Raw genomic sequence first — 24,903 nt, forward strand, 5'->3', positions numbered from 1 at the left:
TGCTGAATCCTTTTTTCTCATTGCGTGCCCTGCTTAATCGTCTGGGAACTTCATGAAAGTCGTTAAGGACGTTAGTAGATATCAGAGGGAAGGAGATATAGAAGCCTCCATAATTGTTAAAAAGACACAGGCCTTCAACAACAAGCAGCATAACAAGCTCTTGTGACTTAATGGTTAAGGCATCAGACTCCTAATCTGAGGATTGTGGTCCGCCTCGAGCTGCTTTTAAAAAAGTTTTCCCGGCTTTTCTTTAATATTATTTGGCGTTCCCCCCCCCCCCCTTGGAGGATGGAGAGTATGCTTGATTGAGGCTGCGCGAGATATTGCGAGAAATCACATGGTAGATCGCAGGATATCAGGAAAACCTACCGCCTTTTTTTTAACTAGTCAAGGTAAATCTTATAAGCTCTGGTCAAAGAAACCATTCTGTCAGAGCGAAATACACAAACTCCCCTTAGTTGCAAGGTGTCTAGCAGGAAACAGAGAAGTCTTACCTTATTTAGTGACTGATTGAGATTGTTGACGGCTTTCAAAAATACCAACAGACTGTTGGTACCTGACAGGCTGTCGACAGCCTTAATTAGCCCACAAAAGAAGGTTCAACAATACAATAAATAGGACCATATCTGCTCTGAGACTGATGTGCTGTGTGGTGTGGAATACCTCTGTGCAAAACGCCACAAGATTTTAAGTTATACTAACATTGACTACTGTTAACTCTACCTACTATCACATTTCTGGAAACTATTGCTCAGCTCGTGCCTCTTTTAAAGATCATCAATAGGCTGTTATATGTACAATTAATTATTGATGCCTAAAATAGTTTAGGAAGCAAAAAATAAGGCGGGGAAATTATGCCTACGTAATTGTCTTTTCATAGGAATAGAGACATACCTAGGTAATATTTCGTTCGTCAACTTGTAAGACGTCAAGGCTATATTACCGTACATTTCTGAGAAATTGGTCAAAGGGGGTAAGTCGCCACAGCGTGGTCTAGGCAAGGTAACTTAACTATCTAATAATTTACCAAAGGGTCAAGCAAATCAATGATGGCCTCTCTTTCCTTTGTCATCTAGGATAGGTAGATAAGTAATATATAGAAATGATAGGCACGGCAGCCTTAGTCGGTTTACTCCCCTCGACCAATTTCTCAGAAATGTACGGTACTCTACTTTAGTGTCTTGTAAACTTTGCTATTTAAGAGTATCGCAATTTTTAAAATACCATTTAATGGTTTATACAACGTTAAAAAAGAGGTTGCCTTGTATCGAGAGTCATAGAAAGTAGGGCATAAACGCAACTTTTAAATTACCATGAAATGCTCAAACATGCAGAATCGATTACAATCCGTTCGTATCAGTACTATATATCTAACAGTAATAAGAAATCTAGGAGAAAGTGAAAACAGGTACCCAATTCCTAATACCCATGTCTATCTTACCATTAGTCCCATCCATGAACCACATTTTACCTATCATTAATACCTAGCACAAAAATTCAAAAACAAAATACAGTTAAAAATAAAATCCAAGAGAAAAAGAAATAGAAAAATAAGTAAACAAACATCTTTTACCTTGTAAAAATGTTGTTCGAAAAGGAGAGGAAATATCTGACCCTTTGCCTCTGCGCCATCGAGTCTGAAGCAGCGCGGCGATGCTGCTTGGTGATGTGGCGCAACCACTGTTCTTTCGAGATGGAAAACTTCTCTTCGTCTGTCACAGTATTTTTGAGTGATACTGGCCAGTCATCGCAATCGCCCTCAAATCTGAGGTGGAGTGTTGCAGAGTTGTCAAGTCCCGCTTGTTGGAATATATCCCCAAGAGACATTTTGAAGATTGACTTGGGAAACCTTTGAGTTACCCACGTTACGCCGTCTCCCATATTGGTCGTATAAATCAACTCGCAGGAGTCAAGAGCTTGTTGCGCTTGATCGCTAATAGGAACGCTAAAGTCTTGCTGCTGCTCTTGCTCATCACTGCCGCCAGAGCCGTTCACAGTACTTGGGTGAATTGTCTGAGGCGCACTCATCTCTGTCATAGGAGCGTTTCTCTGTGTCCTAGGGGCACTCGTCTGTGTTCTAGGAGCACTCGTCTCTGCCGTAGAAATATTCGTCTCTGTTCTTGGAGCAGATTCCTCAACCACCTCTCGCTCCCTGCTTGGACCAGCCTCGGACACAGGAGCCTGTCTTGTCGGCAAAGCAGGCTGTTTCCCCTGCGCTTTGGCAGAGAGGCCAGTTGCGACGCGAGGTTGTCCCTCGGCACCTATAGCTGTTGCCATGGCTGCAGTTTCTTCCGTCGCCAGTCGAGCTGCTTGTTCTCTTGGAGCCTGCGCAGAGGACTGCTCACCCATCAACCCCGTTGGAACGGCAGGGTTATTGAGGGGAAACGACGAGGCCTGTGAAGCTTGACTGTTTGCCTTTTCTTTATTCTGTTGGCGTTTCTCGCACTTGGAGCCTTCGAGGAATGAACTCCTGTCAATGGCCATCATTTCTTCAGGTGTGGCAGCATCTGGTAGGAATGTTTGTTTCTTCGGTCGACTAGATTGGCGCCGGGTTATATAAACATCAGTTGCCTTTCTGCTCTTCTTGCTTTTGTTGGACGGATGAGTGGGCTGTTCAGACGATGTTGCTTCGTTCCTCGGGCACTTGTTTTGACGATTGTTGTCGTTGGAACTCGCTTCGACCGGTCGCTTACTTGTCTGTTGTTCCTGATACATATGTCAGCTTTAACATCAAAATTGGCTATTGGCCTGACACTTACAGCGTTTGCAACTATAGGAGGGCTGTTGGGTACCTCCCACAGGTCTCTTTCTTGCATCCTGGCTTCTGGTGCACCTTGGCGGTCATGCGTAGGATCAGTCGGTTGACAGTCGAGCACGTCAGGGGTGAAAAGGGACATGGAGAATGGTTCAGAACTGGTCGGTTCATAAGGCGAATCCTCATCTGGTGGAAAACTGGCAAACGTTACCAACATGCCCGCGAAAGGATCATTGTCTCTAGCTATAACATTAGAGAGGCAGTCGGGTTTATGGCAGTGAGCTTACACAGATGGACCAGCAGTGCTTGTGGCTGGCGGCATAATCTCAAGATCAATAGGATCCTCGGCACTGTTACCCCCGAGACGAGCTGTGTTGTCTGGAAGGGGTTGCTTGATGTCGGCTGGGTTGTTTTCTGACTGGCAAGACGTGTCGGTAGACTGTGACAAGAGAGGTGGTGTCGAGAAGGCGGTCTTGTGTCGTTTGTACTCGCGAGCTGCCCGCCAAAAGACCTTGGTCATAAGACTACGGATCCTGTTCACAGTAATGTCAGGTATGGTTCTCGACGACAAGGCAGAATTTCGACTGACTTGGCAGAATCTTTCCAGTATTGTAGCGGTTGGGTGGTATCAGAGAGGTCACTCTGCGGCCAGAACTCAGACCCTTTCCCCTGAACGTCAAGAAAGTCTTTGGTCACTTCCAAGAGGCCTCGCTGGTGCACAGTATTCTTCCACTTGGTAAACTTGTACGCTGGGATACTGTCACTGCTAGACACAAATGTTGTGATCTGTTTGCGAACGGCCCTTTTAAAGGCAATGTCTCGTTCTTCGCCTCGAGCGCCAAAGCCCAACTCTCTGCGAAGATGAGTGATGGAGGTGATGGAGCAGCTCTTGGTCGTCTTGAATATTCTTTCGCCTGGTGTGCGAGAAGGTGTTCTGCCTGGGCACATGATCAAGTGTTGTTGCTGAGTTAGGGCACACGATTTATATGTTGGTGAGGGCACTTTTCTATGTTTATCTGGGTAGGTTGTATGAGTGTATGTAGTCTTCTTTCTGGGTTAGGTCCAACTTGGAGCATACCCTTTTCGAGCTATGGCATTTCAATAAGGCTGCCATAGCTTTGACAAGGGTTTGTTTGAATCCTTCTGGTTAACCCAAGTCGTGGTTTGGTTATGCTGTAGTGACCAGGCCATCAGAGGAGAGTTGCCCGACAGTTACCCCCTGCAAATTCGGCACCTGCGAAGCTCCCTGACTACCTGGCGAGGCAGATCTTACTAGTATCCGTAGTTTTTGTGTACTTTTACCACTGGTGTTTTGTTGAAGCCCAGCCTTAGAAGCCATAAAGTACCTCTGTGAAATCTGATGCTACGCCGCATATCTCAGAGTTCCCAATCGTCTTATAAGACTATCCAAAACTACACTCTCAACAAAGAGCAACTTCTCAGCACCTCTTCCAATTTCTCACAGACTCGAATACACTTTTATTCAAGTAGTTATTTCACTTTAAACAACGCGCACAGTGATCTCTTTTTCGCAACAATCATTCAAGTACATGTCTTGTAAGCGCTCTGGACTGACCAGGATGTACAGAATTTTGTAACCAACATGCATACCAGGAACAGACCGTAACAGGGGCCCTGGACTGCAGATTATTAAATGTAAAAAAGCGTAACTATGTATGCTCATAGATGCTTGGAGATGTAAGGTGTGAGTGGTTCTGCTTGTCAGTGCGGGCTGAACCGACCGGCAATGGTTCCGTCGAGGGCCCCTTTCCAATCGGAATCTCTCTTGTTTTCCCCCTGAAAGAGAAAAGAAGCAGCAATTGTTTCCAGGCAGGGCTATTCTGGTAGATGTCCTCAGCCTTGACGATCATGGACCTGGCTCTGAATAGCAACCCCAGAGATAGACTACGGATATACACACCACCTACATCCGATGTTTCGATTCTACAACCTTCTACAGAGTATCAGTATCATTTTGAGCCTCAATGGGTCGCAATTATGCCAAGAGGTGTAGCAAGGCAACCGATTCTAATTTCCCCAACGCCTCGAGATGTTGTTCACCGTCTTTCTCCTACAGACTTTACCTCCCACCGTCATTGCTTTTTCCCAAGCACAGATCAACTTGACGTATGATTATCTGCACCGTTAAATGTCTTTGCACGCTCCGTCTCATCTCAAAATGCAAGAAGTTCACGGCCAAGAGGCCTTCTCATAGCAACAAAATTATGACCCGTGTTTTTCGTTTCAAAGTCCTACTGTGCCGCAGGCGATATCTTGGAGGTATTGTCAGTTGTTTGGCACTGTGAATTACTTACACGGCTTGGCTGCCTTGTAGTTTTTACATAGGCAATAGTAGTTACTCTGCAACAAAGCATACAGTGCAAAACTAACATCTAATAGCCATGATATAAAACAGCCAAAAGAAAGGTCTCGGAGGGAGTCGAACCCTCGCTGGCGGAATCAGAATCCGCAGTCATAACCGTTAGACCACGAAACCTAAATCTCATGCTTGAGACTTAGTTGTGTGACGATCGGGGTTGAATTTCTTGACTATATTATGTGAACAATATGGAGAACATCCTCGACTCTGACTAGAATCATTGGGGTTGTGCTAATCCCACAAAAGACCCATTTTACTTAGATAAGCATTACATAAAGTTGCACGTGATGGTTTAGCCTCTTTCAGAAGGTATCCACTATCTGCATCACATAACGCAATCGCGCATCAGTTTCAATTCAGCTGTAAATTGCATATAGAGATCAACTGCAAAAAAGCTGCAGAAGCTAAAAAGGAAGGCATATGGGCCAAAAGGGAAGCTAGAAAGGTCAACAGGGAATCTAAAGATATTAAAAAGAGATAAAAGGTAAAGAGGCTAGGCTATTATCTAGATATACCTAGTTAAATTGATACTATTAACTGTATACTAATTTGTATATGTTAGAGGGAAAAAGAAGAATAAGTTGCAGTGTTGGGCGAGAAAATCTCACACTTATGTGCGAATAGCACAGCTCAATAACCGTACTTGCTATCAAGTCTCAGAAATAGACCTCTCGCATAGACTCAGATATGTGGCAAGCCGTTGTCCCAATGGAATGAAGCATCAGCTGCGCAAATCTACAGGTGTGGTTCTCCGAAGCTTCATCTGGGTAGGGCATGGACGCTACAGGCAATAATGGCATAAGCATCTAGGCGAAGATATTTCCTAGGAAATCAAAGACAACCTTATTTACCGAGTCTCTGGTACCGACCGTCCAAGCGGGAATGAATGTGCTGCATTACCTATATCCTCCACTGATATGAGCATGGAAGGATGGCAGGGGAGAAGATACTCCAAGTACCCTGGTGAGGCTGGCGCATTCCGCTACTTTCGTTTGGACTCATTGGTGAGATGTGCACAAATGGTCTTAAATTATGCATCCATACATGCATCCTGTAGGCAAGTACGGATGTCCATAGGCCAACTTGTAGCAAATATATCACTCTTGGCTCTTCAATTACCCTATAACCTCATACAATATCAAATGTCCAGCATCAGAGAAGCACCTAGGCCGCGAAACAGTCCTCGTACAACCGAAGATGACGGTACCTGGTTATCATCCGAAGGTCCATATCTAAATCTAATCAAACAAAGCTGCGCTCGCCAGCCAAATTTAGAGCTACCAGATGGAAGAAACCGTGCAGTCTTACTGTGCGACAGACAAAACATCCGCGCCTCACTCTTTGAACTAGGCACCGAGAATCAAATCTCATCACCTACAGAATTCCCTACTTTTGTAGACCTACAGAAACATTTTAAACATCCCCGACTCGATGCTTGTCGTCGCATTTATCTCGTCGAGGGACTCAACCCACAAATCGTAGCTCTCTTAGGCGATCAGCTTAATGTAGATCCCATCTTCTTCGTTACGCACGAGCGAACATCTACATATCTCCGATGGCCCTATGAACCCAACCTGGCTCCATGTCTACCCTCGCTTCTAGACGGGGGTCAATCCTTTACAGCCAGCTACTACGATGTCAGAGTTCTTAGTGAACAACTCGGCACATTTAGTGTCGCGTGCGCAGAGTCTGGGAGAGATGCGCTGAGGACGAAACTGGGCAAGGAATGGGAACCTACCGTTATTCTTCACAGAAAATGCTCCTTCTGGAAGACAATATTTACCAACGAGGACGACTGGGCTGGTAAGTCTCATTGTAATTTCTTCGTTTCATGAGTTAATATCTCAAGCTTTAATTCTTTGTGATCCGCCCTTCCGACAGGCTCACATATGGCAAAAGCCATCTTTCATCCAAGAACCGTGGTCACTTAAGACAATTCATTTTTCAGCACCACCATTTCAAGGAGGATATGCCGACTTTATTCCTCATCCATGGACTATACATCGAGCATCCGGTCCTCCCAGAGGCAGTCTGTTTGATGATATGGTTCATTACTTGACGGAATATCACAATGATATATCAGCCGAACTGTCTGGACTAGACTTTACTGTTTTTGCCAAAAAGATTATCGCCTCTCATTATCTGCTTCTCATAGAATATCACGAAGCTCTCCTCTCAACCATGGCATTTCCACTCCAGCGAAAGGACAATTTTGCCAATATCGAAACAACATCACTCGAAAGCTCATGGAGCAACATTCAGCAGCTCTGTAGTCGAATCGACAGATATATCAAGGATGTATCACATATAATGCTGCAACTACATATACCATTTGACAACCCATGCGTGCCAAGCGCAGGTACAAAACCCTACACCAAATGGTCACAGAGCGAATCCGACTATCAGTACATTTACATGAAACTGCAATCCCTTAGAGAAAGGGCAGAATTCTTGAGCTCTTCGCTTACAGGTGTGACGGGCATCAATGGAGCTGCGAGGTCTATTCGTGAAGCCAAGACCATCAAGACTTTTACCATCGTGGCACTCATTTTTATTCCTCTTTCTTTTTCAACGAGTTTGTTTAGCATGTCGGATCGATATTTACCTGGCGAGAAGAACTTTGGGGTTTTCTTTGCTGTTGCACTCCCGCTGGTTGTATTCATTTTTGTTGCCATATTGCTTTTTGATCTGGGTTATAATGAGAACAGTAGCTGGCGCTTAGAGACGTTTACTACCAGAATATGGAGGTCCTGGTTCTAAACAAGACTCTTGATGCTGTATTGCGATTTCTGAAGTCTAATATCGACTTTTCTTTTTTCTCGCTCTAGACAAGACTCTGATATGTCATCTAATCATCATCAACATAGCCTTCCTCATCTCGTCCCTCTCCATATAAAACCTCACAAACTCCAGCCAGCGGAATATCCATCACCGCATCTGTGCCCTCACTCCAAATCTCCCTCCATCTCAATCTCCCATCCGCCTGGACCTTTCTCTCCCTGTTCCTACTCCCTTTCAGTCTCCCCTTGGCATCAATTTCTGCCAATTTTCCCGCGCCATCAACTACCGTCTCCACGCTCGACAGCGGCACTGTGAGCATTTCCGTATTGTACGCCGCGAGCGCCACGTAAATGTACACGACCGTCATGACTATAAACGCCGGGATAGCCAGCGCCCACCACCTGTTGGGGTAATATTCAATACCCAGGGCGTGCAGAAAGGGAGACGGAAGGTAGCCCCAGAGAAGATAGATGAGAAACGTCAGGCTGCTGAAAAGATACAGTACGAAGCCGTAGTACTCGTACGTGGGCACCTTCGGCGCGGCGCGAGGCACCGGCGCGATTGCATCGTCGTCGGATGCATCTGGCGTCGTTGGACGTGAAGGGCGAAGTAGAGAAGTGAGTGATGGTGAAGGGGGTAAAGGCGTAGGTGGTCGCCCGTAGAATGGAGGTGCAAATAGATTTTGTGATAGTTGGCGTGGAGGAGAGTCTTCTTCTGAGGAGCCTTCTGATTGAGCATCTGAGAGGATCTCATCCTCTTCATCAGAGCTGAAAGACATATTGAATGCGATGGGTTTGCCTATGGTTTGCGAAAAAGGAGATGTGTATTTGTTCAGAATGTGACGTTTGAGATGAGTTGGTTGTAAGGGTGAATGAGTTAAGGCCAGGTACCCGCCCTGCTACTGTACACCACTAAAAATATTTGTTCTAGCGGTCCATTTACCACTTCAAGACTCCTGAAAGCCTATCTACACAACACACCCTGAATGTTGATACTATGCTCCATTTAAAAGGCATCGCATCTTTCAAATGAATAGGACGAATAATCTTGACACTATTCTTATTTCCTCTCATGATTATAGACTATCGCTGCCACGGTCAGCTGCATGAAACTAGCTACACTCAAATTCATCATCATTAATCTCCGTCTTTAATCTCTATCTATACACTTTGTACAATAAAGCCTTCTCTTGATTATCTCTTACCCGTCAATCGGGCATCTATACTCCCTCTCAACACCAATCACGCCCCCATTCTGCTGCCGTTCTTGCAGCTCATCTAGACAGCTCTGATGGTAGATGTGCCGACATGCCAGCACCACCAGTGGTCCCATCGGCTTGTCCTTATTACTGCTCACGCCACTAGTAGCGTTCGCTTCGATGAGCATGCTCGAAGGCCTCGTGTCGACTCCTTTACCCTTAGCCTTGAGGTCTGTTTCGCCGTCGTCGCCCTTGGCACGCTCCGCTGCATCAGCCTGTCTTTCTTTCCTCCTCTTTTCCTCAATGGCTTGTTTATCTTCCCATGCTTCAAACACCGATGTTCCCGCGACTCCGGGTCCCCACACTCTTCGACTGCACGCCTCGCAGGTTGATCCTCTGGGCCTCCAGCCACGTTGACGGAGTTCGACTGATTGGTTGACGTCCACGAATAAACTACGTTCCAAGAGACGGTTCGACAACTTCAAGATCGACTCCTCGTACGCATATGCGGAAAAGATAGACGCAAGCACACCTCGTAGATCTGCCAAGTTTGGCGATGAAGCAGCTGCCTGTGTCAGGAATGCCCTCAAGATGCGCAGGAAGGACAAGTTGGCACCGGCGTTCGATAGTAATTTCGACCCTGGCTGCGATGTTGTCTGACTAGACGTAGTTGTGAGCAGCGCCGTGAATGTATGCTGAACCAGTGAGCGCAAAAGAGCCACGAGTTTCTCCTCGTCAAATTCATCGTCGCTAGTGTTTTGTTCGGCAGCAGAGTTCAGCGCAGGAGACAAGGCCTTTGTGATCTGCACACAAGCCTCGATCAAGCTTAGCCAAAGAGCCTCGTCAGAAGAGAGTGTCTCAACTGCTGACTTGGAACCCTTTTGGACCACCTTGGACTTCTTAGATGAAGATTTGGTCTGGCCTTGACACAGCCATATGCCAACATGGACGTACTTCTGAAGTCCCTCAAAGAGTTCTTCTGCGGCATAGCCAAGACTGGGTCCTGAAATTCGTTCCTCGGCACCGGTCAAGAGACCATGCATGGCCGATTCAAGCGTCTTGAGATGCTTGACAAGTCGATCCATAGCATCTTTGACTTGTCCTTCGCGAGCCATCAGCACCACGGCTGCGTCGATGACGCCTGTGTCTTCCATCGTAGGCAAGAGTTTCTCCAACCTCAAATCGGTCGACTGCACGATACCCACATAGTCTGAGACATGAGATGGCTCAAACTTACACATAAGCTGTACGTATTGTTCCACCAGGTCGCGAGCGGAAGTTAATCCTGTGCCTGCTGTATGCTCCTCCGGCTCGAAAAGAGTCTTGAGATATGTGTGCTGCAAGTCTGGTGCATCCTGCGCCGAGTCGACCACGTGCTGGTGAAGCATCACATCTTGCTCGGCGAGTGTCTTTGCCGCGAGCGTGGGCTCAAGCTCAAGTAAGTCTCGTGCATGCTCCCTAACGACCTTGAGCACCTCTTGGGTCTGGCGTCCAGTTAGTTCTGACTGAGGTCGCAGACACTCGCGCAGACAGTCAAACACCAACTCCTGATCCTCTGGGTCCTCGAAATAGGTCTGCACAAGGTTGTCGTACTGCTTGTCTGTCTTGTATATGCGCTTCAGAATGCGATAAAACCCTGCGTTCTTGAACAATGGCATTAGGTCTGGCATGTCTGATGGATGGTAGATAGAAAGAAGATACTCAGCACTGAGCTGGGCATCCTCCGCCAAATCCTGACCGGGGTAGTTGCATAGTCCAGTCAAAACACGCGATAGTGTTGTGCCTGAAAAGAGTAGATACTGAGGGAACTTGGGAAGATTTCGGGCGATGAACATGTCAAGATAGATGGTGTCCTCGGGCGCAAAATCGTTAGGGTTCATGACATCCAGCAAGATAGACAGCACGTATTGTCGGTTGATGGTCTGCCCAAAGATCTGCTCCTCAGGTAGGTCACCCTTGGAATTGCCGTTCATCTGATGGTCGTTGGAGTCATTCAAGAATGAGTCTTCAAAAGCTTCATTCAACGCGCTCAGGAAGCTGGGAGCATCCAGCTTGAGAATCATGCGGAGATACGGGAATGACGGCTGCGAATCAGAATTAGGGATGGTGCGAAACTCATTCCTGCTGCCCTTCGGCCATGTTATTGTTCTTCCCGAAAAGAAAAACCAGTAAATTTCAGACTTGGCCCTGGTAGCCATCTCTTCGCTCATTGTCTGATCGTTCGGGTACACTCTTCCAGTCAATGTGTAAGAGAGATAAGGGAAGATCTTGAAGGCATTGATGCTAAAAAAGTCATCTGCTGGATTGTTGGCCGTAAAGTCGCCATCGACCATGAGAGGAATTAGCAGCGAAAGGAGATCAATCATGGGCGTGATGTAGTCGCCGATGCCCTGGTTCCAAACATATATGAGAGCATCGTATAGGCTGTGTTGCTTACACAGAAGAGTAGTCTGGTCGAGATCAAGAGTTGCTGTCTCCATGTGGCAGATCATCTCCTCAAGTCTGCTCTCCCATCCTCGACTGACATAATGCTGGATTAAATCCTTGACAATGCTTGGTGGCACCATGGTGATTGTCTTTTCGAGAATGTAGGGCTCGAGACACTCGAGGAAAATACCAGCGATATCAGCGTCTTCATACCATTCATACATCTCATCGAAGAGGAAATCCTGGTTGCCAACAGCTTGACAAGCAGTGAAGCAGGTATCCGCTAATTGCTTCATATGGTCGTCATCGTAACTCTCAGGTTCCTTTTCGCGTTGACCGAACGCGTACTTTAAGGAAGCGCTGATGATTTCCATAATCTTGTCGCGAACCATAGTGTGACGCAGAGAAGAATCTTCTGGCAATCCAACAGTGAGCTTATCGGCATCGCCAGTATAATACGAGGTAGCAAGCTGGATGGCGCCCAGGTAGTCACCGTTCTCCATCATGGCAATAAGTCTGTCTGCCCAGTTGGACAACGCCCCGATCGAGACTTCATTAAAACCGAGGAGGAATATTCTACCCTTGTAGGCTTTGAAGCTCATATAGAAGGCATCAGCTACAACTCCATGCATAGAGGAATCATTCTCGTCAAGTTGCTCCACGAGGGTATGTAACTGCTCAGAGAATAAGTCTGTGTGGTATATGTACTTCTGTACCAGATCGAATCCTTCAGTCATTCGCATGCTTCTATCTTCAAGAACAATCATTCTTTGAGATATAGTAAGGACAGCCAGAACCGAACGGCTAAGCCATTGGACAGCAACAATAGCCTCTTCGCACTTCCAACGGTTCCGTGCTTTAAATCTGTATGACGGAGGTTGGTCATTGTCCTCACGTGGATATTCGTCCACGTCCAGCACCGTCAAGATGTTTGACCAACAGTACGCAAGTTTCACTTTTGAAATGTCACTTCCGGTATGAGGATCTGGCACTTTGAGTTTGACAGCCGGAAACCATGCCAAACATCCTGTCATGGCGCTGTGGGGAGGAACATCTTTAGGTCGCGCCGACTTGTGTTGAGTTTGCGCCACAGGCGTAGTCGAAACAATAACAAGGAGATAGGGTGTCAGCATGGCTGTCAAGCCAAGTGTATCCGTCGAGCACTCAACGTTGCCCAGGGGCAGAGGCGCAAACGCAAGAACAGTGCTAGGCTTGACTGTCTTGCCTGTAGGTAATGGCGCATCTGGATACCGACCAAGAATTCGATGAGTCTTGACAGTCCTTCCAAGTGCACCTGTTCCTCTAGTTGCCAGATGTGAAAAAGCCATTCCCCGGTTATCCGCTGAAACAAGCGCTGTATGGCGAGTTCCCAGGAAACCAAGGTGGACGATGGCAACATCCGGCACATGTCCATCCATCGTGCGGTTCTGGAGTTGCGCAGGCTCCAGGTGCGGTATTGTTAAAAATGGCCTTGAGGCCCGACTTGTATCCCAAGTAAAGATATTGCCGCTCGCATGTCCTCCTGCAATGGTAGTATGATCTGCAGATATTGCTATGGCAGTGATTGGCCCAGACTCAACAGCTATATCGAGTCAGTTTATATCCTCCAAAAATGTCTTGTAGCCCACCTTTTGTTCCTGGTCCAATGATCATTTTGAGGTTTTGGTTATAATCAAACACTAATATTATACCCTTGGACGTTCCGAGCACTATCGTCGCTGAGACTGCGAGACATGTTGGTGATCCAAAATTTCGTTTTCCTGCTTCGGAGAATGCGTGGCCATTGAGCTTCCGTAGTTTGGTCCAACGAACAACTTCCCATGGCGGCGTTGGTGTTTCGAGATCGGCTTGGTCGAGGAGGAATTGCGAGCTCAGAGAGACATTACGGCTATGGCTAGAAAGAAAGGGGAATGCTGGAGACGACGAGCGAGGAGTATTGATATTGGAGGAGGAAATTCGCGATTGGAATCGTCGGTCGAAAGGTCGGAATGATGGTGAGGGACTGCTTAGGCCAGGACGAGAGGCTACAGATGGGAGGACGCTGCTTCCAGGTGAAGAAACAAAAGATCCCTGCGATTGGTTAGACTATGGCTCGAGATCCAACAATTGGTATTCGTACTTGAATGGATGGTGTGTCGTCAGGCCCCGAGAGGACCGAATCTATCGGACTCCCGGCTCGCTTTGGCAGGCCATGCAATGAGCTTCCACCCAAAGAGCTCACATCTGAGCTATCCTGATGTTGCTGCTGCATAATCTCGCGATATCTATTCCCAACAGACCCATTTCCTATAGGGACGGGCGTAAGGTGACGATCAGGGCCGTCACTATCATCGAGCGAACCATCATCCATAACATCAGCATCAGCACCAGCTATGGCGGGCGCATCATTTATCGGGTCGTCGCCATTGTCTAAGCCCACGTCTCCCGGGAGCGACAAGTCTTCTGAATCGGCCATTGCGCCGTGGCTTCCATCACTGCATGCGCAAACACTACCGCGTAAAGATCATGGCACTGCGCGAGATAATGGGCTGGTGGACTGGCGATAAGGCAACAGTGCGTTTTGCCGTTTATGGAGCTTGGTCAAGCAAGGTATAAGATGAACCAGGTCGGAGGGGCAACCAAGACACGGCTGGAGAGCTTCCCACGTTTTGGAATGCTGGAATTTGTGAATAACGTTCAAGAATTGTCAACTCGTCACAGCTCGATTGTTGTTGCAAGAGACGCAATTTAAAAGGTATCGCGCAAGCTGAGAGCTAATATGTGAGCTACGTAGGTCAGTTAGTTCGTTACGCAGCCCCATCGTCGACGGTAGGTTGGCAGCGGCACAGCCCACTGCAACTGTCCCCGTCACTCCGTACGGGGCGGGCCGGGGATTCTCCGGGCGGTCTGCGCTGTGACGTCTTTCTCCGATGGAAGGTCGCATTTGCGACAAGAAGTTCCACCATGAATCAAAGCTTCTTGAACTCTACACCCCTCTTGTAATCTGAAACATAGTTGAGAGAACAACTCAACAACGAGAAATATAGAAAATGTCTTCCATTGGACCCCAATTACCACCACATCTATCGAAGCGGAAACGCACACCAGATGATGAAGCATCCACCAGCAAACACCATCGCAGCGAATCCCCAGCAAAGAATACAGACGAGATCGACCTCGAAGACTCGGACGATGACTACGGTCCCAGCGCGCCATTACCTCCAAAAGCACCTATCGGTCCAACTCTACCGACCTCCAACAAAGACGAGATAGATATCGAGTCAGATTCAGATTCTGATACGGGCCCAGCACCACCAAGGCCTACCGTCGGCCCTGCACCTCCACCCGCCGACATCACGCAACGTCCTACATCGTCTCCTGATTCAGACTCAGACTCGGAAGATGAGTACGGTCCTGCGCTCCCAGGCGCATCCAACGCGAATAAACCAACCATAGGACCCCAACTTCCAGTTGCCGAAGCAGCGCCACAGCGCGATTCATGGATGCTTGCGCCGCCCACCGCATCAGGCTACTCAGAGCGCGACCCGACTAAAATGCGCAATCGCAAATTCGCTTCCAAACCAGCATCATCTTCAGGACCCTCAGCCGTGTCGGCAATATGGACTGAAACCCCTGAGGAGAAGCTAAAGCGACTGCAAGATTCTGTACTGGGACGTTCCGACAAAAGTACCGAGGCAGAGCCCAAGAACGTCAAGTCGCGGGAGGAAGAAGAGCGCAATCGCAAGATCTCTGCCAATATTGAGTCGCAAAGAGGCAAGAGTCTATACGCGGAGCATCAGGGAAAGAGAGAAAAGTCTGGACAAAAAGTTGAAGAGGAAGATGATCCTAGCAAGCGAGGATTTGACAGAGAAAAGGACATGGCTCTGGGTGGAAAGATTGGTACAGCACAGAGAAGGGAACTGATGAACAATGCCGCTGATTTTGGCGGCAGGTTTCAGAAGGGATCTTTTCTGTAGACCATGTTTGTTACACAATAATCTCGACATAGATCAACATAGCATTTTAAAGGTCACATTTAATCATAATGAAGCGTATGGACGGAACAGTTATCTTTTGTACCATCTAGCTATGGAAGTCCCAAAACCATGCAAACTCCGCCGCTCCGTTCCCAGCTGAAAGGCATGTTTTCTAGCCCAATGCAAATACAATACTTGTCTTATAATAGACAATCCCCAAGAGTACCAGTAAATCCTCACTCTGAGCAGCGTGCACTGCCCTTGCCTTCGCTAGGCATATCATATGACCCACGATCGCGACCTCAAACACCATCGTCATCAGGGGTATATATAGCTCATCGAGCGTTATACGTCCTCAGTCGCTCCCAGTTATACACCTACTGTCGCTCCACGTGTATATCATGCGGTGTAAATCAAATGCCGTGTCGTCAAAAATCAATTCCTTTATAATGTCAAGATTCAAGACGGTTGTGTCCAGCAATGCAGTTGCCGGGAAGGAATGAGAGAAAACCATCGCTAAAAAGATTCGTGTCGTTATGTAAGAATGAAAAATGTGATACACATGTTATGTGGCGGCTGGTGTACGGTTTGCCGCTTCAAGTTGTGATGGTGTTACCGCATCGGGGCTCTCTTGTGGTTGTCGCCTTCGACCAAATCGTAGAGCGCCTCGCATGGAGGAGAGAACACCACCGTTTGATGTTTGAGTGACTTCTGCTGTTTGCTGAGTCTGTTCAGTCTGTTGAGCAGGTTCCTGCCCAGCCGGAACATCGCCTGTCCTGCGTCGGCGACTAGCGGGAGCCGGTGTTTCATTCCTGTCGTTGCGAGAGCCTCTAATCCATGCAGAGCGGAGAGCAGCGGGCATGCCAAAGACTGGGTTGTTTCGAGGATCAAAACTGGAACCGTTGTTCGCGCCGGCTTCGTTGGTGGCATCAGGAGCTGGGCGAGGCTTGGGAACATAATAATCGGCCTTGCAGAGTGGACAGCAAGCTCGTCGGCTGGTCAGCCAGGGATCGACACAGACAGCGTGGAAAGCATGTCCACAAGTCAATCCGCGAACATCGTCATCATCCTCAAGTGTATCAATGCAGATAGCACATGTATCACCGGGGTTTTCGAGACATTCAGGAGGTAGGGCGCCGTCAATGTGATCATCGTCGTCATCAGTTTCCTCGCTAGAGACTCGATGAAGTCGAGGGTTGTTTGCGGACTGGTCGTTTGAAGTTTGACCATCGGTTGTCGTCTTGGGTGCCTCCTTAGACTTTTCGGCCTCGGCAGCTGCGGCCGCGATGGAAATCTCGGGCGCTTTTGTCTCGGTGGTGTTGCCGGTACTTGTCGTCTCTGGCTGTGCATTCGGTTTGGGTACGTTGTCGGCCAGTGGTCCATCAGTCGAGTCGCGAACCTTTGCAGAAAAGTCTGGTACGATTCCATCCGCCTCCCGAATACTGTTAGGCCGAGTGGGTGGTGCAGAAACGCCGCCGTTGGTAGGAAGGCCCTCCTTTGCACGATCGGAAGCCCAGGCCTTGTACTTCATCATTGGGAACTTGTCGTTGACCTCGTCCATGGTCATCAGCTTCTTCTCACGACGTCTGCGATGAGGTCGAGGCATGTTTTCGAGAGGCATGGGCTCGCCGTCCTCGTTCATTCGCATTTGACGATTTCGAGCATTGTATCGGAAGCAGTATTTAACACCAACGATAATCCTGAGGAGGAGTGTTAGAGCCATTTCAACACATGATCCAGCCATCGCTATGCAGAGAAGACTGGGCATGTAAGCATAAGCAAGTTCTCACCATAAGTTTGTAAAGACGACACCAAAACCTAAAGCGACAAAGAAAAGCAGTGGCGAGTTCGACCCGCCGCCGTTGTCTTTCTTGTCATTGCTGTTATCGGTTGTCGTCTCAGCAGCGGATTGAGAGGCTGTCGACGATGGATCTTCGGCGGCGGCTGCGCGAATCACGATGTGAGAGACTTCATTCAGTATCTGGCCAACGGCGACCATTTTTAACGTTGGGCAACGGCCAAATTATATCTTGAGCAGTGAAAGGTCAGGCTCGAATTAAATCGCGGGCTGCCGTGCGGGTACCATGAGCCGTTCAAGAACAAACTCTTGCGGTTGAAGGGCGGCGTCGAATAAAAAGGCAATTATACCAGAAATTGCCAATCTTGATACGATCGCCCTTTTGAGTTTAAAAAGGGCGCACTTGGTTGGTTTCCTTCTCTTTTCGCAGAAGAAGAGGGATAATACTCGATCCTGAGCGAGTATGTATTTGATGAGGTGAGAATAGCCGGCTGAGGGCGGAGTGGTGGAGTGTCAGGACAAGGCAGGACAAGAAGAGACAGATCCAACGGCAGGTGCGAAAGTGGCCGCGCAAAGGATAAAAAGAGCAGGAAAGAGCACAGAGGAATGGGGAACGGGGCGAGCGAAACCGGGCCGGGGGCTAGCGATGGAAGTTGATTGGCCGTGTCTTTGTAGCGGGTGGAGTTGAAGCCGTAGTGGACACTGTGAGATGGTACCTTTGCGATAGCAACGAAGCGATAGAGGGGACACAACAGGCTGGAGAATGCTGGACAGGCCCTGGGACAACCTGGAGCTAGTGGAAAAAGCGACCTGAAAGAGGTAGGTCGCTCCCAATTAGAGTGTCGCGTCGAGGCTTGACAGGGATTTGTCTGTGGCTGGAATAATCACGACCAAGTGGTGTGGTGAGATGGTGAACTGTGCTGTGCGTGCTGCGCGTGCTGCGAGGTTGGGCGGGTTGCAAAGGTGGATGGGTGGTTGGCTCGGACAGGCGTCCCGTTTTGGTGATTGCGAGACCTTTTGATGTATATCGTGATAGTGGACGATGAGTCTCCAGATCGACTCTGTAAGAGGAATAGAATAGGGTGCTGTGTATGTGAATCGTAGAGTTGAATGGCAAGGTGCTTGTTTGTTACAAGCCTTTAAACGATGTAATGAATGAATGAACAAACAATGGAGACTTGAGTTATTTATTAGGAACTCTTCAGATATCGTGACGGACCAGGGCGTTTCGAGACCAACGGGCCTATCCGCTTATAATGCCCTCCTGATACGGACACAACTCAGCGTAATGAACTTCTTCTTGTTCCGTATTCTCGGGCGTATCTGCTATGCATCCATCGCTGACAGTCGTGGCGCAGTCCGCGGGGTGGAAGACAGTCAGCTAGGATCCATCCATGGACCTAGCGTAGTGGAGTTTTGAATCACAAGAGCTAGAGTTGAAGGTTGATGAGGGCAAAAGAGTTTATGGCAAGGCCAGGGGTTTCCTATACGATTTGTCGCAGAAAGAACAGGGCCAGGTAGGTTTGAGAGACGGGATGAAAGCGAATACTAGGTTAGATCCAAGCCAAGGCCCAGGAGTTTGGTACTATTAGACTGATGTGACTTATTTCACATTTACGGTTTCACTTTTGTTAGTTTACTTTAACCGTCAGCAGGATTCAAGCGTTGAAGTTGAAGTTGATTAAGAATGCATACTTTAGGTTTTTGCTTTCAACAGTTACTATATGCGCAACTCTCCGGGCAACCGGATTACACCGTTTAACGTGAGAATTCTGTTGACGTTGGAGTGTTTTGTTTATTTATTTACGGTTAATCTTTTGCTTTTCCTGAGGCCCAATAGTTGTAATCGGGTCCCGACAAAGCGCTTGTCACCGAAACGTCTCCACATGTCGCCGACTCAATTCGTCTCAGCCCGTCCCGTAGCCGGCTCCTGGTTTCTGTTTTTTCTTTGATGCGCTCCACCACAATCGTCATAGTTAAAAGAAGTGATTAATGCAAAAGAGTGAAGAGGGATCTAGGCCAATTTCTATTCGTATCACTATCCTGGAGGCCTTTCATAAAAGGGGCTGCGGCTGCGGCTGACAGCTGAGACTCGTTCAGCCTAGGTGCTTTCCGCTTAGTCAAGTCCATTGAGAGGTCTAGACAAGTGGCACAGCTTCAGCCTGTACCTGTACGAGACGCGATCCCAAACAGCTTGGCTTGTTGACTGACTGACTGTGGCTGCCAAGGTTCAGAGGCTGCGTATCGAGTTGAATGTAGTACGCCTCAAGTGTCACGGTGAATCCGAAAACCAGGATAAATGCTTATTAGTTCTTCAGGAACCGGGAACTGGAAGAATGATAAGAAGAAAGGTCACGTAGAATGACGATACACATAGTTGCGCAGCATCAATACGTGGTAGAGCTGTGTCATTGTGCTACAGAGCAGTCAATTGAGTGGTTGTCGTTCATGTCTTGATTGAATTCTCAAACCTCCAAAACAGGCTTTAATCTGACAGCTGTCTCAGGACACAGCCAGAATACAAGTTGAATAATCAAAACAATGCCACTTCAGCGATGGATAAATAGGTCTAGGCCTTGCGGTCTTTATTGAAGCGGCCTCACGCGATGCTGAAACACATAACAAGAGATTGATCGATTGATCCTGGCAGTGATTCCACCAAGTTATAGTTGGGGACCCATACAAAGGTTAAGTATCTTACAGTGCTTTCACTTAAGCTCTCACACGGCTCATTAGCGTCGATTTATGGCGCATCTTTAGAGGCAGGGATGGTCTATAGCGATGCTGCACCCCGTCCTCAGTAGTGGGTCTTGGCTCGCTAGCAATCGTCTTGGCTGTGGCGATTGGATTGGATAGGTAGGCTAGTTTTCCCTAAATGCCTCTTGTTTTCCTGCATTAACCAGACTCTGACAACCTACAGGAAAGGACAGCGGGGTTTGAGCCTCAAGCAGGTCGGAATCTGCGGGACGTTCGGCTGCAACGGAATTTTAGTTGTGAGTTTTTTTGTTGTTATTTTTGTTTTATGTTTGAAGATGCCTGATTTTACAGTTGTTTATTGTTTCTATTGATATACAGTTTGCGGTTACGTATTCGTCTCTTCCGTGAATCCCGGTATCGTATTTGAATATTGATGGGGCTATGACGCAGTTGCTGGAACCCTGAAAAAAAGAGCCTGACTCTTTAACTCTCTGACCGCGGACAAAAGATCCACGTCAGATCGTCAAAGTTACTTACTTTCACAATAACTAAACCCGGCAATCCCCATGATTGTTGATTGTCTCCTTTCCTGACTGCCGAAATGGAGGGAAGCAGTCGTCGTCGACAACACCACTACCCAGACCATGCACAATATCCCTTGTAATTCTTCATCGAGGCTGACTATCAATTACAAATACCCATCGAAATCTATGATGTCGACATTCAAGCCGACGCTGTGTCGTTTCGGCTACCAAATATCTCGTTAATTCGCCTCATGGTCGGCATCATAGACATGACAGACGCTATTTACCGACTTTTCTCATGATGGACTGAGCACGGATGGACCCTGACTCTTGTAGTATCAAGACTTCTTAGTCAGACGTTGTCGACGATCTCTCAACGTTCACAAGTTGACTTTCGGAAGCTTTCGACTACATGTGCACTAATTCACACCTGTGAATTACTGTTGGTTACCAGAAATGCGAGCCAGCGAGTAGACTCTGAGCTACGATGGCGGAGCATGACCGTTGACTTATTGGCTAGTCGAAGCGTCGTCACCAGATCTCCATCGCCTTCCCGTCCTGTCTGTGTGTGCTTGGCTTTTGTCTTGGCTTTTCTGTGTCTGCATACCCTGGATGCTCTACAGTCAATGGCTTCATGTAGCTGATCCGACCTGACATGACCTGACATGACCTTTCTGGCTTGGTCTGAACCCCAGGTGCCACCCCCGCTTCTTGAATCGAAATGGCCTGGCCGAGATGCATCTACTGATCCATCCATCAATGGGCATGGGGTAACCTAGTGGAGGAGGTGGTGTTAGATCTGGATCCGAGGGATATGCGATTAACACGACGACCTGAGCCGATTCTCAATAGATATCTTGATGGCATCATGTTTTAATTTGAAACTATATCTATATTCTAAAATTGCAGCAGAAATTAGTAACGAAATGGTTCCAAAAATCACTTGAGAGAATCGAGATGATAATAAATCTCTCGATTGATCAAAAAAACTAACCAACCAGAGTCTCTCCTCGGTTCTCCACGTCGCTCTTCCGATTTAGGTAGGTTAAAGTTTCTTGTAGTGTCTGCCCCACGCCAAAATCGTTGCGTTTCCACAGCCTAGAAACAAACAGACACAGGAGCATTGTATGCACAGCCCATCCTATACAACACTAGAGACTCTCTACTAACAAGAAACAGCACAAATCTAATACCTCAAAAATGCCTCCTACAAAACTTCCCGAGTCCGGAAATCCCCTGTGAGTTGAACCCCTCTTCCAACCCCTCACAGCAAAGTGGCGGTGCTTCGACTCTGCTCTACTTCTACTTTACCCCAGCACTTTCGAGGTGGAGTGAGGAGAGACAACTACTCAGTTTCGAGTCAGCTCCCCCAATGAGAGACAGAGAGAGTGTGTGCTAATAGGTATCTGGTTGTCTACAGTGTGTTTTTCGACATCACCATTGGAGGTTAGTGACTATGTTCCCCCCCCGAGTACGGAGCATATCATCACGCCAGAAGTGAAGCTATTCCCAGCTGCGCAGATTTATCTCATGATGAACACATCCATATCGTCTCTCATTACCACCATGAAACAAATTTTTGTATCCTTTCTTACTGACACGCTCAGGTGAGCCCCTCGGTCGCATCACCTTTGAACTCTTCAAAGATGTCGTCCCCAAAACAGCAGAGAACTTTCGCCAGTTCTGCACCGGCGAGAGCAAGACCCCCGTAGGTCGTCCTCAGGGCTACAAGGGCTCCAAGTTCCACCGCATAGTACGTTCTATCCCTCTCATCTCCGACTTGTGAAACACAAGAAGCTTATCGCCTACAGATTCCCAACTTTATGTGTCAAGGAGGTGACTTTCTCAACGGCGACGGCACTGGATCAACATGTATCTGGGGCTTCAAGTCTTTCGAGGATGAGAACTTTACGCTAAAGCATGACCAGCCTGGTCTTCTCTCCATGGCTGTACGTCTCTATTCCCTGCTGTTGTTCATGCTAACAGGTTTTAGAATGCTGGACCCAACACCAACGGATCTCAGTTCTTCATCACCACCGTTCCCACACCCTTCCTCGACAACAAGCACGTTGTCTTTGGCAAGGTCTTTGAAGGTATGGATGTGGTCAAGAAGATGGAGGCTACTAAGACCGGCTACCGCGGCAAGGATATGCCGAACCTTGACGTGGTCATCTCTCAGTGCGGTGAGATGTAGGCGAACCGTACATGGTGTGACCCTTATCTACTACAAAATGTCTCTGGGGAGGGAGATACGAGACCAAAGGAGCGCAATCGAGTGAATGGAGAGACCGAGATCTGGGACAGTTTAGATACCCGTCGCGAATACAAACCTCCATGTGCCCCTTACTCAGTCGGTGTTTTTCACCTTTTGCGTCATGTTACACCGGCAACTTGCGAGTTATATATTACGTGCAGCTTGAGCCATGGCAATGAAACAAGAGCACAATGTTTCAGAGTTGTGTTCGTTCCTTCTCTTGTTGTACGTGTACGTACGTACCAACCGACTGTTGAGATGGGTACATCCTATGTGTCAAACACAATCACAAGAGTACATCAAATGTTTCACTTCACGAAAGGCACATACAAGTCGCGACGAACTATTTTGGAATTTTATCTGAATTGAACTTTGTCGTTCCGTAGATCCCATTCCTCCCCCCGAAATGCACCGAACCCAAAAAAAAAGACAAAAGCAAATGCTCCGTGCTATGTAAATCATGTACGCATATCCGTGCCGTAACGAAAGACTGCGCCGCCACTTCTCACTCCCCCTTTCCATCCCCCAACGCCTATAGACGTGGGAAAGAAGGAAAGGGTGGAGGAGTGAGTAGCGCGCGCATAAATTCAAATGGTATCATGTCCTGTGTATCCAACGCCGTTAAATGCGACCGGCGCCCCTTTTTGTGTGTTGATCCTTTGCCTGCATCTTTTGGAGATGAGGAAACACATACCGTCTATATATACTGTGAAGAAAAGACGAAGGAAACGACGCCCCTTGATGGGATATAGGAGTCAAGGGGTTGCAAGGTTGGGCAACCTAGTAGTTGCCAAAGACCCAGTTCTGACGGCGGCGGAGGAATGGCGTGGGGATGGGAGGGCCATCACTCTGGGTCTGAGCCGGAGCTCCTCCATTGGCAGGGGGGGCCTCGCGGAACTCGCCGCCGGGAACCGTGGTTTGAGCGGGAGGAGTGTTGGCCTCTCCGCTTGATGAGGGTGTATTTATATGCGTGACAATAGTCTTGATGACCGTGGAGGGCTGCGGCTGTTGCGGCTGATCACCTCCAGTGGGCTGTTCCTTGGGCCGCGTAGTATAGAGAGTCTCATAAACAGTCGAAGCTGTAGGTGGGGTAGGCTCAGCATCAGATGGGTTCTTGCTCTTGGTGACAAGAGCTGTAGTCGTGATAGTCTTGGTGCTGGTGTCGCCATCAACGGGCTCAGGGACAACTGCAGTAAGAGACTCGGAAGGGACAGTGACATATACAGTGCTGATGATAGGAGAAGGCTTGACTGTCGCTGTGACGGTCACGGTAGCGACATCGCCGCCATTGCCAGCTCCTCCGTCGACTGGTGCGGTAGCAGTCGGGAGAGCAGGGGACGAAGGGGACAAAGGGGTTGAAGGGTCTGAAGGAGCTGAAGGAGCCGAGGGAACAGGCATATCGTCACCCTTGCCGCCATCAACGTCGACTTGAAAGTTGGACTTCATCTGCTCCTCGATACCGGCAGAGTAAACGTTCTGGTTGTCGACGTATTCCAGGATGTTTTGATCCTTAGCAGCGACACCCGCAGGGGCAGTGATCTTGATGTCAAGGACGCTCGAATAGCTCTCGTTGCGCGCGATGGCGTTCATGGTGAAGCCATTGGGGTCTTTCTCGCCACGCATGAAAGTGCCGGCCCAGGGGAACTTGCCATTCTTGGTAGCTTCCATGTCAATGTTGTCCTTGTTCAGGTCGGGCCAGTCCCAATACCAATAGACGGTGTAGATGTCGCCGACCTTGAGATCGGTGGGTAGCCTCAGGTCAGACTGGCAGGCAAGTTCCTTCTCATGCACGGCGCCCTTGGGCTTGAGTTCGGCGGAGCGTCCAGTGCTGAGTTGACCATTGTTGGGTTGGTAGCACTGGCCATCGTCGTAGTTGCGAGTGGAGATGAGCTTGCCACGCTTGTCACCACCAGTGCCCTCTTTGTTCCAGCGGAGGTGAACATCAAAGAGCTTCTCCTCATCCTTGGGCTGAGTGGTGCCGTAGAAGTAGATGGTGCCGCGGTTCTTGGGCTTGTTGGGCTGGTTCTCAGGAAGAGTGGTGTGGCCATTCTCGAGGTGCATGATGGCAATATAGTCACCAGAAGCAGCTTCAAGCATGGGGAACTGAGGGTTCTTCTCAAGCTTGCCATGCCT

The 24,903-nt window shown here is 48.2% G+C and overlaps 9 protein-coding genes and 1 non-coding gene across 10 annotated transcripts; 3 read left to right on the forward strand and 7 right to left on the reverse strand.

The window, feature by feature from the left end:
- Positions 1-1,759: 1,759 nt before the first annotated feature.
- On the reverse strand, positions 1,760-2,897 carry FGSG_00879 (uncharacterized protein; the record flags this gene model as incomplete). Its single annotated transcript, XM_011318304.1, has 3 exons — positions 1,760-1,765; positions 1,861-2,697; positions 2,760-2,897. 3 exons carry the CDS (start codon positions 2,895-2,897, stop codon positions 1,760-1,762), a joined length of 981 nt encoding a protein of 326 aa, XP_011316606.1.
- Positions 2,898-5,180: 2,283 nt separating this feature from the next.
- Positions 5,181-5,252, reverse strand: FGSG_20514. The gene has a single exon. It is a non-coding gene; the product is annotated as a tRNA-Gln (tRNA).
- Positions 5,253-6,277: 1,025 nt separating this feature from the next.
- On the forward strand, positions 6,278-7,895 carry FGSG_00880 (uncharacterized protein; the record flags this gene model as incomplete). The annotated part of the gene is made up of 2 exons (XM_011318305.1): positions 6,278-6,938; positions 6,985-7,895. The coding sequence occupies 2 exons, from the start codon at positions 6,278-6,280 to the stop codon at positions 7,893-7,895; spliced, it is 1,572 nt and encodes a 523-aa protein (XP_011316607.1).
- Positions 7,896-7,983: 88 nt separating this feature from the next.
- Positions 7,984-8,694, reverse strand: FGSG_11847 (uncharacterized protein; the record flags this gene model as incomplete). Its single annotated transcript, XM_011318306.1, has 1 exon — positions 7,984-8,694. The coding sequence occupies one exon, from the start codon at positions 8,692-8,694 to the stop codon at positions 7,984-7,986; it is 711 nt and encodes a 236-aa protein (XP_011316608.1).
- Positions 8,695-9,116: 422 nt separating this feature from the next.
- FGSG_11848 (uncharacterized protein) lies at positions 9,117-13,996 on the reverse strand (the record flags this gene model as incomplete). The annotated part of the gene is made up of 3 exons (XM_011318307.1): positions 9,117-13,123; positions 13,170-13,611; positions 13,661-13,996. The coding sequence occupies 3 exons, from the start codon at positions 13,994-13,996 to the stop codon at positions 9,117-9,119; spliced, it is 4,785 nt and encodes a 1,594-aa protein (XP_011316609.1).
- Positions 13,997-14,489: 493 nt separating this feature from the next.
- On the forward strand, positions 14,490-15,536 carry FGSG_00882 (uncharacterized protein). The gene has a single exon (XM_011318308.1). The coding sequence runs from the start codon at positions 14,571-14,573 to the stop codon at positions 15,495-15,497; it is 927 nt and encodes a 308-aa protein (XP_011316610.1). The 5' UTR covers positions 14,490-14,570; the 3' UTR covers positions 15,498-15,536.
- Positions 15,537-15,604: 68 nt separating this feature from the next.
- FGSG_00883 (uncharacterized protein) lies at positions 15,605-17,496 on the reverse strand (the record flags this gene model as incomplete). The annotated part of the gene is made up of 2 exons (XM_011318309.1): positions 15,605-17,197; positions 17,288-17,496. The coding sequence occupies 2 exons, from the start codon at positions 17,494-17,496 to the stop codon at positions 16,063-16,065; spliced, it is 1,344 nt and encodes a 447-aa protein (XP_011316611.1). The 3' UTR covers positions 15,605-16,062.
- A 2,511-nt stretch (positions 17,497-20,007) lies between these two features.
- Positions 20,008-20,560, reverse strand: FGSG_11849 (uncharacterized protein; the record flags this gene model as incomplete). Its single annotated transcript, XM_011318310.1, has 3 exons — positions 20,008-20,166; positions 20,214-20,269; positions 20,530-20,560. 3 exons carry the CDS (start codon positions 20,558-20,560, stop codon positions 20,008-20,010), a joined length of 246 nt encoding a protein of 81 aa, XP_011316612.1.
- Positions 20,561-21,716: 1,156 nt separating this feature from the next.
- On the forward strand, positions 21,717-22,822 carry FGSG_00884 (peptidyl-prolyl cis-trans isomerase H; the record flags this gene model as incomplete). The annotated part of the gene is made up of 5 exons (XM_011318311.1): positions 21,717-21,754; positions 21,937-21,962; positions 22,124-22,269; positions 22,328-22,465; positions 22,510-22,822. The coding sequence occupies 5 exons, from the start codon at positions 21,717-21,719 to the stop codon at positions 22,708-22,710; spliced, it is 549 nt and encodes a 182-aa protein (XP_011316613.1). The 3' UTR covers positions 22,711-22,822.
- A 728-nt stretch (positions 22,823-23,550) lies between these two features.
- Positions 23,551-24,831, reverse strand: FGSG_00885 (uncharacterized protein; the record flags this gene model as incomplete). The annotated part of the gene is made up of 1 exon (XM_011318312.1): positions 23,551-24,831. One exon carries the CDS (start codon positions 24,829-24,831, stop codon positions 23,551-23,553), a length of 1,281 nt encoding a protein of 426 aa, XP_011316614.1.
- Between the last annotated feature and the right edge of the window lie 72 nt (positions 24,832-24,903).

The sequence above is a fragment of the Fusarium graminearum genome, chromosome 1 (assembly GCF_000240135.3).
Source record: "Fusarium graminearum PH-1 chromosome 1, whole genome shotgun sequence".
In the NCBI taxonomy this organism is placed as follows: Eukaryota; Fungi; Ascomycota; class Sordariomycetes; order Hypocreales; family Nectriaceae; genus Fusarium; species Fusarium graminearum.

Excerpts from the sequence above, each read along its gene's own strand:
- FGSG_00882 (XM_011318308.1), top strand. The coding sequence starts at position 14,571 with ATGTCTTCCATTGGACCCCAATTACCACCACATCTATCGAAGCGGAAA.